This window comes from Diceros bicornis, chromosome 32 (assembly GCF_020826845.1).
Source record: "Diceros bicornis minor isolate mBicDic1 chromosome 32, mDicBic1.mat.cur, whole genome shotgun sequence".
Classification (NCBI taxonomy): domain Eukaryota; kingdom Metazoa; phylum Chordata; class Mammalia; order Perissodactyla; family Rhinocerotidae; genus Diceros; species Diceros bicornis.
In genome coordinates this window covers 22642642-22659781 of record NC_080771.1, presented here as the reverse complement: position 1 = coordinate 22659781, position 17140 = coordinate 22642642, and the positions used below count along the sequence as shown (strand labels likewise).

The 17140-nt window shown below is 46.7% G+C and overlaps 1 protein-coding gene across 4 annotated transcripts in view; it reads right to left on the bottom strand.

Moving 5' to 3' along the window:
* ZFHX3 (zinc finger homeobox 3) overlaps positions 1-17140 on the bottom strand; it is a 241222-nt gene that overhangs the window by 3552 nt on the left and 220530 nt on the right. For all 4 annotated transcript variants that reach the window (XM_058528162.1, XM_058528164.1, XM_058528161.1 and 1 more), the window contains 2 exons: positions 10774-10876; positions 3979-9447 (listed from right to left, as the gene is read on the bottom strand). In XM_058528162.1, the coding sequence (XP_058384145.1) occupies positions 3979-9447; positions 10774-10876 (5572 nt within the window). The remainder of the gene's footprint in view (positions 1-3978; positions 9448-10773; positions 10877-17140) is intronic.

Sequence of the window (17140 nt, the reverse complement as noted above, 5' to 3'; positions counted from 1 at the left end):
AGGGTTGGATAGCCTTGTATTCTAATCAGGACACAGTCCTGGGTCAGCTCCCATAATTCCCTTTTCAGCTAAACAACTTCCAACACCTTCCTGCCCAATGTGCCACACCCACTAGTTCATATTTTATTTGCCACGCTCTCAGATGTCATTCACTTCACGCAAGGCAAGTAGTCTGGAGGCCCCCAAACTATGTGTTTCCAGCTGGGACCCATCTGAACCAAAGGCCTTCATCAAAGCTCCACAGAAATAGTACAGCCAAGAGGTCCCACCAGAAGTTCTCAAGAGGAGAGAGGCAATAAGAGAGCAAAAGCAAGAAATCTGGCCAGGCCCCCAAAGCACGTGATCAAACAACAGGCTCTACACGTGTGCCTCTCTGGCCTCCACTGATGCAGCTGAATGGATGTGTTAGGAGGCAGAGAGAGGAGGGAAGAAATAAAAATAATCCATTTAGGGAAAACTGTTCCACTGCCTTGGCTCAGCTGATCTGCTTTAACAAATCTGTTGAAAAATGTATCCAGCTAGGAATAGGATTCTGGAGTCCACTGGAGAAATGAGCATTTTCTCCTCCTGCCCCTGTTTGAATGACAAACAGGAGGGCTGGGGCTGCAGATGCCTGAGAAGCCAGCCACAGAACAGGAGAAAAGCGTGTCAGAAACAGAACAGCCCAAATTAGGTGTTACCAATTCCTAAGACATTGAAACCTACTCCAAGCACCACTGCTTATGAGTGGCAAAGGTCTTTGACCATGTCACCAGGCCCACATGGGGTACAGCCCCATCCTCAATCACACTCAGGCCTAATCTACCCACTACCTGTAAAGCCTCCACCCAGCCCAGAGCCTAATATCTTCTCTGACCCATAGCCATCTCCTGGTTTGAGTCTTGTGTTCCAGGGTGATGGAAGATGATGATACTGCTGCTGGAACATCAAGCTGCAGGTGCATTAAGACTAGCAATGTGGTGGGGAAGGATAACATTGTTGGGGGGGCAGGATGTGCTAGATGATGACATGCTGAGAAAAGACAGGAGTTGAGAAGAGTTCACAGGCAGCAGCCCTCGGATCACCTTTACATTCACCACACCCAAGAAACCAGACAGTACATTGTACATCCCTTCACTTTACAGGGCACCAAAATGTAAAATCAAAAATCCTATAGCCCCTACTTCATCTGGACCACCTTCTGCCAGAAAGCTGGGGTAGGGGGTGCTATAACACGACACTGTCCTCATGAGAAAAACCACTCTGAAGCCCAGACCTGGGTGAAGACGATGTTGACTTCTGGCTACAGTGGTGCAGTGTCTCCTGGGCTATCACACTGCATTTAAAAACCCTCAAACTTCAGATGATGAAGAGAGCAAGGTTGCCTCAAGTTACCAATCCCAGAAAAACATCCATTAACGTTTGGATAGACAAGGAGGATGCTTCCCTCAGCATTGCACAGCATCATTAATCTACTCTTCCAAAACAGCAGAAAGGGACCCCTGAGATTAAGTCATCCAGTTTCCTCAATGCACATAAGGGACTGAAACCAGAGGAGAAGCGGTGTCTGACTCAGAAGAACTCAGTAAAGGCTTGTTGGTTTAAATCGGCACAGATGAGGTGGAGGCGGAACAGATTATGAATTCTAAACTTGGGACGTGGCTCTTTCTGTCCACCTCTAGGCACCGGGCCTGCTCCAAGTTTTAGGTTGGAGCCAGAGCCAAAAGATCAGCGGGGCAAGGAAGGAACATCTAGAGATTTCCCCATCCCTATGGCATCAGGCTTTCAGGAGAAAGATCTAGATCAGAAGACCTTAAACTGACTTTCTGTATCTTGAACTGACAGTCCACATAAGAGATTCAAATTTTAAGAGATATTTACTGAACTCCTGCTATTTACTAAGCTCTGCACTAGCCACGTTTGATACAGTAGCTCAATACATTCTCACAATAATTCTGTAGCCTCAGTTTTCTCATCTGTAAGATGAGAACCAACCAAGGCACTTCACCCCCGAGACTCTGTCACGCACCTCTGGAGTCAGACTGAGGCGATATGGATTGTGGCTGACACACATCTGCTGTGTGATCTTGGGCCCATTAGTTGGCTGCTTGGAACCTTAGCTTTCCTCAATAGATGGTTGTATGGATTAAATGAAAGGTCATATGGAAAGAGCTTACCGTTGAGCCTGACATATTAAATACAAGTTCCTTCCCTCCTATTCCAGATCCAGTGCTCCTGTGAGCTACGGTACAGTCAGGTGGTGGTAACTGGGGCACACCTGGCTGCCTTAAATAAAAGCATATCTTTCTATCTTGAGTCCACTCTAAGTGGTCAGAACCTGATTAGCACTAAACATATACCTGTTGACTGACTGGCTCATATTGGGTGTTGTGGAAGGAGCACATAGCACTGGGAGCCTGGAGGCCTGGGTGGGAGCTCTGGCTCCTACCCTAGCTTGCTGAATGGTCTTGACCTCTCTGGGCCTCAGTTTTCTCATCTGTAAAACAAGGGGAATAGATCAGACATTCTGATTCTAATTTTTTCACATTATTATGAAATATGGGCCTTCCCAAGCCCCTCTGCCAAGGTCTTGGGCAACAAGGGTAATTCAGTGCCTGGCCACTTTCCGTAGCTTCTTTCTTGGCTTATGTCTTGCTAGCTTTAGTATCATTCTGTGACATTACTTGCCAACACATATAAGCAACGACTTCTACATCTTAATGCTTTCTTTTCTTGTTCTTCTATATGGATAAGGAATTTCTGACCAGGAATGTGGTAGCCTCATGTTCTGTAAAACACTGCCCAAACTGTAAAACTTGGACTTAATTCAACCAGAAACCAGGATTGCTCTGGGAAACAGCAGAACTGCTTCAACCCCTGGGAACAGGGACATGTTTTGAAGGCAAGGAGGCAGTCTGAGGGGACTCTCCCTTGGTGAATGTGCACTGGTCAATGAAGCCCATGGGGGTAATTTGCTGACTTGTGCCTAGTCTCACAAGATCCTGGAGGTAAAGGTCCAATTTAGGAAAGGCAGCTGGATTTCCTAAATTGAGAAGAGGGGTGAGGACAGAGGAAGAGGAACAAAAGAGAGGTACAAAGGAAGAACTGCGAAACTCCCTGTTAAGTGGAAAAATAAGAGTACCAAGTGTATGACTCTGCATTAGTGGGTTGGGAGGAGCAAAGAAAGGGAGATCGGAAAAAGGAAGTGAAGGGGTGATTGGGTACCCCTAAAAATGACCATTAACATTTTTTGTCTGTCTGGAGGACTAACACAAACATGTCAAAATTCAGACACACATTGCCCAATACAAGACTCCTGGTCAGTGCATTCAAGTACAAAGGGCAGTCTCATTACAAACTAACATAGCCACTGTTGTTCTAGCGAGAAGAGAACCCCAGGAGTAAAGATCCACCATCTTTACATCAACAGAGGTTCTTCTTGATAACAGTTCTCCTTCCAGAGTAGCTCTCTAAAAAAGGGGGCAGGGACCACTGGTGAGGGCAGCGAGTTGATTTAAATTCTCTTGAACCAGTTTCCATAGGGCACAATCCAGAACTAGCTAAGATATTCAAGTCTTATATTTTCAACAAATATCTAGATGGGATTGGCATTTCCACAAGGACTGAATAGAAGGGTCTATGATGGAAACTTCTTTCTTGAAGATACCCCAGGATCTAGTATACCAGGACCCTCAAGTTCTTCCCTCTAGCACACACCCTGGTTGTGCTATTGAACACAGGACATAAGAATGGTTTCAGAGGAGATTGTTCCAAGCAGGAGGTCCCATCCCTGAACTGGGAAGTCAAAGAACCTTGTACACCACAGGTCCAGCGAGACTCAACAGAAGGGACCTGAAGTTTTAGTACTGTTAGAAAACTAGAGAGGGAAGCTTCCTATCTATCTGCTCAATGCTCAGAGGGTTTGGGTGGTAGCCACAGAACAAAGCACTAACCGGACAGCTATTTAATGCTGAAAGGATCACCTAGAGCAGAACCCACCTGTGTTGGATGGAGTAAAGCCCGGCAAGGAGGGGCTGTTGAGGCCAGGGAGCAACACGGGAGGAATGCCCTGGAGCGCTGGATATGCCGTAGGAAGGTTAAGAGCCTGAAGAGGGGCGTTGTCAAACATCCCTTGCTGCTGAGCTGCCAGTCCAAGGACTTCATTGGCCTTTTTAATTCGGTCCAGCTCTTGTTGAGCCATCAACTGACGTACAGTGGCTGGGTCAAAGTATTCTTTCTCCTTGTCCAACTGGCTTCCAATGGTGTCTTTAACTTTGGAGATATGCTGTTGGGAAAAGATATGGTCACGTACAGACAGCCGAGCGCTGTACTTGATGCCACACAAAGTGCACTCTGTTTTGGGTCCCTCATAACTTGTTTGGTTTATACCAAAATGCTTGGCCATGCTTAACTTGGACTTCTTTTCTTTTGCCCGGGCATTCTGGAACCAGACCTGAACAACTCTCTTTGGCAGTCCAATGTCATTGCCCAGGACCTCACACTCTAGCATGGTGGGTGTCCTGTAGTCATTAAAGCATGACTTGAGGACCTTTAGCTGCAGGTTGGTCATTTGAGTGCGGAAACGTTTCTGCCCGGGCCGATCCCCGCTGTCTCCAGATTTGCCTGCTGACCCACTTGCACCAGGACTCGGGGAGCAGGGGTCTGCAAGGCTTGAGGTTTCACTGTAGTCCACTGTACCTTCATTGTCATATTCCTTGCTGTAAAAGCTCGGGGCTGGGCTGACCAAACCGGATGACAACCGATCTTCATACTCGGACATTGCCATCATGGCCGCTTTGGTCAACCCTTCATTGGGCGCAGAAGAGGATTTGGTTTCAGTTGCTATTCCCGTCGCACTGTCATTATCTGCGTTGCCCTCATCTCCAGTAGTGGTATCTGTGATTGCCGTGTTGACAGAGGAACAGTCGTCGTTGTCCAGCTTGGTTTGGTCAAAGTTTAGATTAACTGAGGACATGGAGGGGCTTTCAAAATCTTCAATCCCTTCCACCTTGATGGAAGAAGGGCTAAGAAGTGTTCTGGGAGACAACTCCATGGTTTTACTCACCGGCGAGAGGGGAACACCTTGGCCATCACTACTGCTTGGGGGTAGGTGGGAAAAACTAGTTCCATCAAAAATATCTCCTTTCATTTGGAGTCCCCCATCGCAGTCTAACAGCATTGCAGACAGAGTTAGGTTGTAGCCAGCTCGCTTGGCTTCATGCCAATGACGGGACCGGATATGAGCCTCGAGGGCAGTCTTAGCTTTGAAGAGCGCTCTGCAAAAAGGGCATCTCCTATGGGCCTGGGCTGGGCCCACAGCCCGGAATTGTCCTTTCCTTTCTCGGGCTCGGGTGTTCTGAAACCAGACTTGTACCACACGTTTCTTCAAGCCCACCTCATGTGCAATGTGATCCAACATCTTTCTGGTTGGATTGGAGTCCAATAGATACTTTTGGTAGAGAATTTCTAGCTGCTCTGGTGTAATAGTTGTCCTCAAACGCTTGTCTCTCTGAGGTTCTTCTCCTCCCGTCCCACTGTCATTTTCTCCAGGGCTCGCACTGGCCTTTTCCTCCAGCTTCCTCTTCAGAGTGTTCATCGTGGAGGTTGGAGTTGAAGGAGAAGTGGCCGAGCTTGCTGGAATCTGAGGTATGGCCCCAGAGAGCAGCTGGCTCGCCAGGAGTGGGTTACTAGGGTCAAACAGCATGAAAGGCATATCAAGTGACCTGTCCAAAAACTGGGGGTGGATAAACTGGTTCTGTGCACTCAGGAAGTGAAGCTGCTGATGCTCCTGCCAGTGCTCAAATGATGGAAATGCCAACTTACACTGGTCACACTGGTAGGGGATTAGCTGAGGAGGTAGGTTTGCCAACTGTTGAGGAGTTGACGTGTGGAGGGGCTTGAGGGGCAGGTGGGAGAGCTGGGAAGGACTGGGGCTCGACTGGGGTAAGGGACACTGAGGGGGGGGCGCTTGTGGAGGAGGCTGTGGTAACGAAGGCGGGGAAGTCAGCTGTGGGAGCTTTTGCTGGGCTGCGTTTGTCTTCTGCTCAGGCTGGTCTTGCTGCTGCAGCTCTGCCTTTGGTTGTCCTTGCTTTTCTTGAATTTGATTTGGCTGTGCATTGGGAGGTTCAGCCTGCTTTGGTTTCTCATCACTCGCCTCTGTTTTTGAACTAAAGGTGGCCAGTTCGTCAGCCTCTGCTGTAAGCTGCAAGAAAGCAGAGGAAGCTGTATTAGCTGACGGAGCTGGGGCGCTGTAAGCCTGTGAGGGCATCGGGGTGCTGCAGGAGGAGCTGGTGGGTGTCAGGATTTCCATGGCGTCCATGGAATCCTCATTTTGGCTGTCATCCTGCCCCTCCTCATCCTCATCCTTGTAACACAGCTTCTTCTGGTGCTTGATGAGATCAAAGATGCGCTGAAACACCAGGCTGCATTTTTTGCACTGGTAGTTCAGGTTGCTCGTTCGGATGTACCTATCATTTGTAAGCTCACGCCGCTCTCCATCTTTGCCCTCTCCCTGATTCTCATAGTTTTTCCTGGCCTTCTGTCGGGCATTTTGAAACCACACTACTATGACTCGGGTTGGAAGGTTCAGTAAATTAGACAGTTGCTCAAATTCATCGTCCTTTGGGTAAGCATTGGCATCAAAGAAGTCCTGTAGAACCCTCAGCTGGTAGTCAGTAAACCTTGTTCTTGAAGACCTCTTGCTTCCCCAGTACTCCTGCTTCTGAGGCTCAGGTGAAGGGGGCCGGGAGTCGATCTTGAGCTCCTCCAGGCTGGTGATAGGAGGATTGCTGAAGTTGTAAGGGGAGTCCTTGTTACGCTGCCGCTCTTTGAAGAGAGTGTTTCTGAACCAGTGCTTGATCACTTTCTGGGGCAACCCGGACTTGTCTGCCATCTCTTTGATCTGCTCTTCACTGGGGGAGTTGTTAATGTCAAAATACTGCCGCAAGACTCGGAGCTGGTCATCTGTGATCCTGGTGCGAGGCCTCTTGTTCTGCTGCTGGAGCAAGCTTGGATTGAGCTGATGCTGGTAGAGCTGGGCCAGGTCAGCAGGCAGAGGCTCCACGGGTCCAAGCTGGGGGGGCAGCTGAGCTGGCAAGGTCTGCAGTGGCATTGTCTGCATCATCAGCGGCGAGAAGATAGGCAGTTCCATGGGCATGGAGAGCTGGGTGAGTGGAACAGATGGCTGGGCGGGTGCAATTGTAGGTGAAGTGATGGGTGGGGCCGACACAGGGATGGCTGGCGTGGAAGCCGGCTGAGGCGGTGCTGCAGGAAGAGGGGGTGGTGGGGGTGGAGGGGGAGGTGGCGGTGGCTCTGGGGTCTGGGGCCTCAGGGGGTACAGTTTATCGTAGTGCTCTCTGTACTGTTTGGCAAACCTTTCCAACTGTTTAAACGGAAAGTAATTTTGATGAACATGTTCTTGATGACTCTTTAAAATCAAGATGTTGGAAAACAACTTGCCACAGGAATCACACTCAAGCTTTTCTAGATTCTCTCCCTGTTCGGTCTTCCCATTCTTCTTCTGCACCTTCTGCTTGTTCTCATTGTACTGAATGACCAGCTCAAAGCCAAAGTTCTCCAGCAAGGCCTTGGTGGCATTCCCCCTGGCATCTGAGGCGATGCGTGGAGGAAGCATGGAAGGCTCAGAACTACTCCCTGGTGCCAACTCTTTCTTCTCTTTGGCCTTCAAGGCATCTGGCAGCGATTCCTTTGGTCCCGCGTTGCCCTCTCCTCCCTCGGCACTGTCCTTCTCCCTCTGGCTCTCTTTTTCCTTTTCTTTGACGACCAATTTGTTTTTCTTCTCTGGGTGCTGGCTTGGCTGTAGGAGGGCAGAGTGACTCTGGGACAGAGAGAGCTGGCTTTGTTGTTGCTGCTGCTGCTGCTGTTGCTGCTGCTGCTGTAGGATCTGCTGGTGGCTCTGCTGTGGGATCTGAACCTGAGCCTTCAGATCTTCCAGCAGGCCTGGGCCTGTCCCAGTCAGTGTCAGTGCCCCACTCGTCACTGGCAAGCTCACCTCGGGGTTGAGCTGGAACTCAGCACTGGGGATGTAGAAGGGGAAAAGGAGATGCTGCTGCTGCTGCAGCTGCAGCAGGGTCTCAGTGGTCATGGGGAAGTGAGGAAGGAGGGTGGGGTTAAACAACTGAGACTGGATCAGGGCAGCCTGCTGCTGCAGCTCCTGCTGCAAGTGAGCTTGAACTTGAGCTTGGGCCTGGGCCAGTGTCTGTGCTTGTTGCTGCTGCTGCTGTTGCTGCTGCTGCTGCTGCTGTTGCTGCCTGGATGCAATCATATCTGCCAGCTTCTTCCGATTGGCCTCCTTGGGCTCTGAAGGGGAAGCAATATTGGCACCAATGGGATTCCCCAGGGGCGGCAGCCCTACACTTTCAGTGGACACTTGGCTCAGTAAGCTGGAGCTCGAAGCGATGCCAGCACTGCTTGGATTAGTGGTGGTAAAGGTGTTACTGCCACTGGTGCTCACAGGACTTGGGGTGGAGGAGCTCAGGGAGACACTGCTGTTGTTCCCAGTCCCATTGCTACTGCCACTTGCAGCCTCCAGCTTGGCTGCCCGGGCTTTGGTTTGATGTAGCACAGACCTCATGTGGATCTCCAAAGTGGAACTCTGGCTGTACGCCACGTTACAAGTGTTACACTTAAACGGTTTGTTGTCTGGGCTGCTGGTGGGTTCTGGCTGACCAGTTGCCGATTCTTGAAGGGCTCTCTTTAACTTATGTAGGTGGGAGACAGAATTGTAGTGCACTAGCAGGATATTCTTTTGAGTGAAAGATTCCTTGCAGACTGTACACTTGTAAGGGCGAGAAGGGTCTAGAAATTTTTCCATGGTGAAGTTGGGGCCTTTTCTGAAAGGTAGAGCTCTCTTTGGCTCTGAGCCGGAGTCTTCTTGTACCGACCCAGAGTCACTGCCCGTTGGGCTCTGCTTATCTTCCATGTCACTCTCTTCCTCCTTATCTTCCTCAACAATTATGGTGTGGTCCTCGGCCAGGGTGGGGTCTCCCATTGCCAGGAGGTCCCCATTGGCCAGAAGGCCACCATAAAGCTGCTGGATGTCGGCCTCACTCAACTCCAGGTGGCTCGTCTCAAGGTGTTTTTTCAGAGCCTGGAAAGTTCGGAAACTGCGCTGACAAAGACAGCACATGGTGGCAGCTCTGATCACATGGTACTGAGAATGGAGCTGTAGCTTTTCAATGGTCTTGAAAGCCAGGCTGCACTGATTACAGCGATACTTGTACACATGGCGATCTGACACAGGCAGCTGAGGCCTCTTGGCGTGAACCTCATTGAAGTGCGTCTGAAGAGTGGCAGAAGTTTTGAAAACCTGGTTGCACCCCTTCTTCCAGCATAGGAAGCCTGAGTCTTCTCTCACAGACCCTGGGTCAGCAGGAGAGAGTTTCAAATCTCCACTGTGCTCTGTGCTCACTGAGGGCAAGATGTTCTTTCCTAGATCCTCTGAGGTTTCTGTAAAAAAAAAAAAAAACCATCAAGCCCAATGATAAAGAAGGCTCTGTTTCAAGGATGGCACCCAGAGCTGTCTACCTAGCAAGGTCTCACAAACACATAATATGATGAGGAGGGAAATACCCAACTTGAACACAAACTCTCCACACAGCCTCCCACTTTCTCCTTCCCGGCAATAGAGTACACATTATAAGCAGGTACACATGAACAGAGAGGAAGAAAAGGAAATACAAAAAGTTTCAACTCATAATAGGCCTGTATCATATCACAGATCTGTCTTTTAAACAATATTGAATTGACTGACTCAGAATCCTCAAATTCTCAAGAACTGGTTTGAAGATTATTGATCTTAGACTGGATTCCCTTTTTACACGGATCTGAATTGTAGAATAGGTGAAATAATGCTGTCCTAAGTTGCAGGGAATTTATGAGAACCGCTGTCCATTGTAATATAAGAAATTTTGGAATATATATTTTTTTGGCATTTAATTTCTTGTTATAATGTGACTTTTGGCTGTCATCTCTATTCAATAAGCAATGAACATTCAAGTGGCCAATTATGAAAATACATTCAAATTTTTTTCTACAGTGAGATCATCACACCCATAAATATTCTGACCCTTTTTCAAGTCAGCTGTCCACTGCCTAATATGGAAAAGTCACAAGGGAAGAGGTGGGGCAGTAGTGTGGCTGAACTCTTCCTAACTTAAATCTTAGCTGCTGACAAGAGGTTGAAGATGTAGGAGAGCCTCATAAATGGAGGTCTAATGATCCATCTAGCTAGGAACCACTGTGGGGCACCACTACTATACTATGCAGCATCCATGTCTATAACAATGTTCTTTCCAAATGCAACTCTCTGCTGCATCCTAAGGCAATCCCAGAAGACTCAAAGAACTTTGTGCAGAGGCAGCTCCTAGAAAGACAACTAACCCAGTGGCCTGAAATCACCCAAGTGCTCCACAAGTCCCTAGTAATTAAGTTCTCGGAGATGGAGTGTTTAACGGCATAGGATGGTGAGTCATGGGTCTATTGACGGAGTCGCTGGTTATTCACTCTGACATGCGTAGTCTAAGGGAATATGTGTCCACGAAAATCCCACTGGTTCTCACCTAATTTTCTCTCACTTTAAACCATATAAATAGTATACAAATACCTGCCAAGAATCAGCGAATAAAGTAGCTGACAACAGTGCCCCTCATCTCTTGATCAGTTACATTCAGCTAAGGAGTATCCTCAAGGATTCTTGGTACTCTCACTCCGTGAAAATTGTGGCCTGAGATTTCCTTGTTTCTATTCCCAGGGGTCAAGAATAATGACACTAACCAGGCTGCTTTCCTGCCTCCTCCAAATTGGAGTTCCCTTCTCGATCTGGAACAGCCGCTGGGAGGAACATGCTGCTGGGCATCACCATCTCAGGGGTGGTCACCTGAGGAGCGAGAGGCAGAGAAATGAGAGTCAAAGGCAGAGGAAAGAGACACAAAAGAGAGAAATGTGTAAAAATTATTTAATAAGCAAAATTAGCCTTCACCAATGTAAAGCTGGAGGTATCATTTTTCATAGCTCACTGAAGATTCATGTTTATTAGACAAAGCTCACATCAGTCAAAAGTGTTTCTACGGTTACATTCTGGACATAATTAGCAGTGCACACTTGAAGAATAATCTTATTATTAATATTTTTCCTTTATGCAGAATTTTGACTTTGATCACTGACAATGTTTTGTCATGGGCTGTGAAACTTCTTGTGCAACCAATTAGGTAGATAAGTTGAAAGGCCCACCTTAAGCTGCTGAAAACATAATAAGGGCCCTAATTAAATCATACCTAGTAAAGTACACTGTAATCTTGAAGCAGGGAGCATTGTAGTACTGTTTTCAAAATGTATTCAGGCACGAAGAGGAGGGAATAAGAGCGAAGGAAAGGGTAAGAAGAAGAGAACAAAGGGAAGGCTAAGGACATGCAGACACGTTGGCAGATTTTCCAGGAAACAACATTTTGTAACCCTTTATGAGCTGAGATCAAGTGCAAACGAGCATTTCTTATGACTCACTTAAGCCAGGATTTCTTCCAGAGTCTCTGACCAGGTAAATGGCATCAGAGGGAACCTCTGGGCCAGTGTCCCAGCCACAGAGGGTGCCCTGCACAGCATTCTACAACAGAGCAGCCCCACCTTGACCAGGGCCACTGTTTCCTAATAGAGCAATTCCAGAATTAGCCTGGATCAAAAGAGCTACAATTTTAGGTCAGATCCTTAGATATTTCTCTAGGCTTCCCTGCCATCTGGCCAGAAGCTTATCCAAACAAGTTACCATTTGCCCTATGTTAATGTGATGAGCAGCTTTTAATATCCAATATAAGGATAAAGGTTCTTCATTTAAAAATAAGCAGTATCCCTTTGCCTGCTATAGGGTGGAAAGGTAGTTGGTGATGATAATCCCAAATGAATTAGAAATCATTCCCTATTTGATGACAGCCTGAGAAACAAACTGACCTACAGTTACAGGAACAGAAACTATGGTCACCACTAATCTTTCTACATGGTGTCCACCCCACTTGGAGGCATTATTTTCCCATCAAACACGAATATCACGATAATATCTTCACTTGCTGTTGCGAAGATTGGAACACCCAGATTACTGTTCAAAATTAAATATTTTAAATAAATTTTTATTAATTGTTAATGGTTTGAAAGTCCTGGCCTCCCTCGCTCAAAACAGCAGCTGACATGTTCACTAGAATCATCAGTGATAGGCTCAACTCTGAAAGGAAACCCAGACAATTGTCCCCATACATACCAAAAAGGTAACTCCCCAACACATTTAGGGGTATTAGAACAATTTCAGCAACCCGGATGCCAATAGGTGCAAAAATTAAGCAACAGGCACTATGGAGAAGGGTTCTGAGAAACTTCGTGTTGACGCAGAGCAGGTGCGTGGCAGGTGAACGTGCATGACACAGAATCCCTGCTCTCATAGATGTCTGCACCCTCATACAAAGCTCGTCGGCAGCTGGTTAAGACTAGCTGTTGACGAATCGTTAGGAATGGAGCGGAGATTGCCAAACTCATTCCATCTATTTTCTTTTTAATAGAAAGCATTTCTGACCAGTGTGGTTGGGGAGTCCAGCGGGAATCCAAGAAGTGAAAGGTCACCGATTAATTTATAGTCCTCAGCCGAGGGGGAGCACGAGGTTGGGGGCAAGAACAGGGAGAAAGGGAAAGGAAAAAAGACTGCTCCCCCACTTCCTTTCTCGGTTGTAGCTGCAGGATCAGTCCTTTCCTGGGATCTTTAGGAATTATCAAAAATGAATCATGAGAAATAAAAAAAAAAGCCCTACAGAGTAAAAAAGAATAAAATTATCTAACACCTCAGCTGCACATCATTATAGAAAACTGTGGGCTTTTTATACGCATTACAGTAAGGCAGACATCCCCTCTAACAGACTCAGTACGATGGATCAGTAATTGTTTTCATACACTTTAATTAGAAAAACTCAGATGGCTATGAATAATAATGGAAAAGAGAGACTTTTGCACTTGAAAGGTTGAAGTCAATCAAGTGTGAATGACGGCAAAAAAGAAAAAAAAAAAGACACCAATTCATCAGCCCTCTGTTGTCTCGCCACGACTTTAATCATAATTCCTGATTGGGATTCAAGAAGGCAGTAAGCAGCGGTTCTTTGTCTGCCTTCACCTTCCATCAATTAACTCTCCCCGAAATATAATCATCAACCTCACATGCTCCTCTGCATCTTAATCTGGGCCTCCAAACCTGTAAGTCTTGCCCCATATGTGTTTAAGTAATTACTTTTATCTATCTGCATCATCTTATCTATAGTATACCCAACCTCTCCCTGGGGGGAAAAAAAAGGTTTGGTGTATAAAATTTTAACAGGCAAGAAATTCCCAGAAGGCAAAGAGGAACATGTCTAAAGGGAATCCTAAGGATCTAGAAATTCTGATAGGGTCTATCTGCACATGTGTCTGAACAGAGAGGTTGAGAATGGAAGCCTTGCTGCACAGGCTACTGGAGGGCCCCATTCAGCTCTCAGACACTAATGTTCCCATGCCTGTGTCCATTCCTCCCTCTCCTACCACTTCCAAAGCTTTTCACTCAAAGTTTGCATGGTCTTTCGTAAAGAGCCATAAATATAGTCCTGCCAACAGCTCACCGAGGAAGTCTGCTCACTGAAGAAAAGGAGAGTTGGCTAAAGGCAGAGCTCCTTCAACACCCACCTTGGCATCTCCCTTCTTTTCCAATATATCTGGCTACCAAACTGTGTCAAAGGTTCAGACTATCCAGCCACAGTCTCGGATGGACAGCTGAAAGTCAGGGGAAAGGCAGGCAGTCAACTGTATGGAGCACAGTTCTGTAAAGACCTTCCCTTTTGCTAGAAGCACTGGAGCATGTAGGTGTAGGAGAGGAGAAGACCTGGCTATAGCATAACCAGAGCCATCCCAAATGTGCCCAAGCCTCAGAGGCCCTCAAATAACTGGACCCCACCACCAGCTCCCCTACACACACAACACACACCCTCTCTCTCCCTCTACCTACTCTCCTACCCCATCCACAGACTCAAAAGCCAAACAGAAAGTTTTAGATTTGGCTAGATGATGGTACACAATCAGTCCAAACACCTACACTTTCTACATTGACTATACCGTCCATGTAGGTTGATTCTTCTAATAATCTACATGTACACCCATAAACATTGATTATATTAAATTATGCCCCCCATACTCCACTCATTAATGTATAGAGGGGACCTGAGACTATTAAAACAGACTTTTAACCAAAAGTAAAACAAAGTTTTTCTAGTATGAAAACTCAATGATTAGAGCCATTACTTCCTCAGAATTTGGGTCTCTTAAGACTGGCCTTGCCCATGCAAAGGGCAGTTCCATGGTGATCTTCTAGATACCACATGTGTTCCTCCCACCCTTCTGAGCCAAGTCAACTACATTCCTCACAGACTATGCAGAGTTGATGGGAATGCAGGAAGAAACCATCATCTAAGCTGGGGTGCTGAAAGTCTGAAAACAAATAGTGGCTCTAATATCTTCCTAACAAGTAAACATGTCTCATATATAACAAGAGAAACGTGAAGTTCTGCTCTGATGCTGAAAATGTTCAAGTTTAAGCAATTCTCATAAATCACAATAGAAATAAAAGAATTCCACACTGATACTAAAAAGCTTCAAGCTTTAAGCAATTCCAAAACAACTTAGTCGCTAAGAAGGAAGGACCTCAAGTGATACTCTGTTCTTCCATTCATTTGACTCATTCACTAAACATTGTACAGGGTCCCTGTGCTGCAGGCTTGTGAGATAGAGCTAGACAAACTCCTTGTGCCCAAGAAGCTCACAATCCAGAATAATTAACCTTTTAGAGATCATAAACTCCTTAGAAAATCTGATGCAAGTTGTAGACTCCTAGAAAAATAGGACTTCTTCACACATAGACTACTGCAGATAATTTCAGGAAATCACAGACTCCCTAGGGGGAAATCTATGCACTCAAGTTAATTGCCCTTGAACTACTAGGAGAGGTAACATGGGTTCGTAAATACCTAGTTCCTACCTCTTGTTCAGTTCACCATCATTTTGGATTATGATTTAATGCCTTTCAAGTTTCTATGAGGTGAGAGGACCCTGAAGCCCCAAGGACACACCTTATAAAATCCAGGGACCTAGAGGTGGGTCTGGTCCCCACTATGACCAGGGGCCAATGTATATTCTTTCTTGGTAGAAGAAGTTGGAATTATAAGGAGCCCTCTCCCCATCCTTGCTTTCTCCAGGTCATAGATGTGAAATGGCCAAATACAACACCCTGAGCAGCCAAGCTAAGTTCTTACGGGACTGTTTATGCAAATTCACCTCTCAAGGCCACCCTGTCTGAGGTCAGATCAATGCAACCAACAAGTTCCACATGCTGGGAAGCAAAGATATTTTCTTAGAAAAAGTATTGAACCTTGTTTCTCTGAGACCCTCAGCCCTACAGTCTTGGCACTGTTTGTCTTCTTTCTGAAAGGCTCACTGTTCCAAGTGAAAGTATACATTTGCCAAAACCTAGACTCCCAAGGAAGCCTCAGATCCTCCACTTTTCAGTGAAAATCAATAGAATGAAGAACCTCAGAAGGAAAAAAAAAGAAAAGCCTCAGACACAGGCCTTCCGTGCACAGACCCGGCCAGTCTCTACATCCTTGTGAGTGAGGTGGTGTTCTGTTCAAAATATTTATGCATGAGGTTAAAACCCAACTGCTTCCAGAGCTGAGCATTCTAGCTAGTGGTGGATCTAAAGCCTACCTCTCCAGTGACAGCCTGGTCGCTCACTTCCTCTCCTATACCTAGATGGCTGCTGGGGCCCACTAGCTGGGCTCTGCCCTTCTACAGCCAGCAAACCAAGGCACTTCTTGGCAGCAGAGGCCTTTTTCCTTCCTCTACTACCTTCCGAATGTGCCAGGACCATGTAGTCTAGAGGACCTGGCTTCTCTCTCGTTCCTTTCGAAAATGTCTTCTACCTGGTTGTCTATCCATTTAAAAAAAAAAAAAACATAAAACCCAGGAGGAAAAACTACAGGGCCATGTTAACATTCATGTAGGCCGGAAACAAACATAGCCCTGAACCAGATTTTAAAAACTAAGAATGAGAAATTCTGAAAAAGGAGGTGGGTAGGAGAATAGGAAACACACGAACAGTTTTCTGTCTCTCTCTCACACACACACTCACACACGCATACACACAGAGTGAGAGGGAGAAAAGAGAGCTGAGAAGGAGAATGAATTGGAGAGAAAAGCTTCATTAGACTCAGAGAGGGAAGCAGGGCAGTATACCAAGGTCACTTCTAATTTAGACCATCTAATTGGCAAACAGGCTCCATCCAAATGGCTATCATCTCACAGGGCTTGGAATTAATGAAGCCCGATTATTTTCATTACCTTCCTCTGAGATGGAGACAAAGTGAGAGAGCTGGTACCCAGGCGGGTGCAACAGCCTCAGGGCCAGCGGCCACTAGAGAGCCCCAGTGTGGGAAGCCAGACGGCCAGCCTGTCCCAGAGACTCAGAGGAACAGGCACACAGCAAGCCCAGAGAGCGAGAGAGACACTGACTGAACTGCTGCTCCTATGAGAGAGAGAGAGGGAGAGAAAGAGAGCGCGAGCGAGAGAGGGAGCGAGTGAGCCAGGAGCAGAGAAGGGAAATCTGTGCATGTACAAAAAATACAGAATCATTAAGAACTACCAGAGGGAGAAAAGACAAGGGCTGGAGAAAAGGGTATTCCTGGGTGCTCAGGAGCCAATCCCCAACTCCACTGTAAGGCCATATTTTGTTAGGTGATTGAGGAACAATTTCCTCATATTAATGCTACAGGATCCCAGTGGTGTGTCCTTGTCACTTAAGACAGTGATCAATTACAATAATTTAAGAGTATTGAAATGCATGGTAGGTGGTCTTTCCCATTCTTATTTAGGAACCAGAAACATGACCCCCACACCCTCAACCCTCCTTCCCCAAAAGAGTGGGAAAATGAAGGCACAGAGCAGCAGCTCCTACATCCCCACCACCAATTTGAAATCTCTAACTTCCCTGCAAATAGGTGAGAGGTCTGTGGAACTGACATGGGAGGTGGGCTGCTCAGTCAGGTCTGAAGGGGCACTTGTCTCATCGCCCTTAAGCTTTATAGATTTCCTTTTT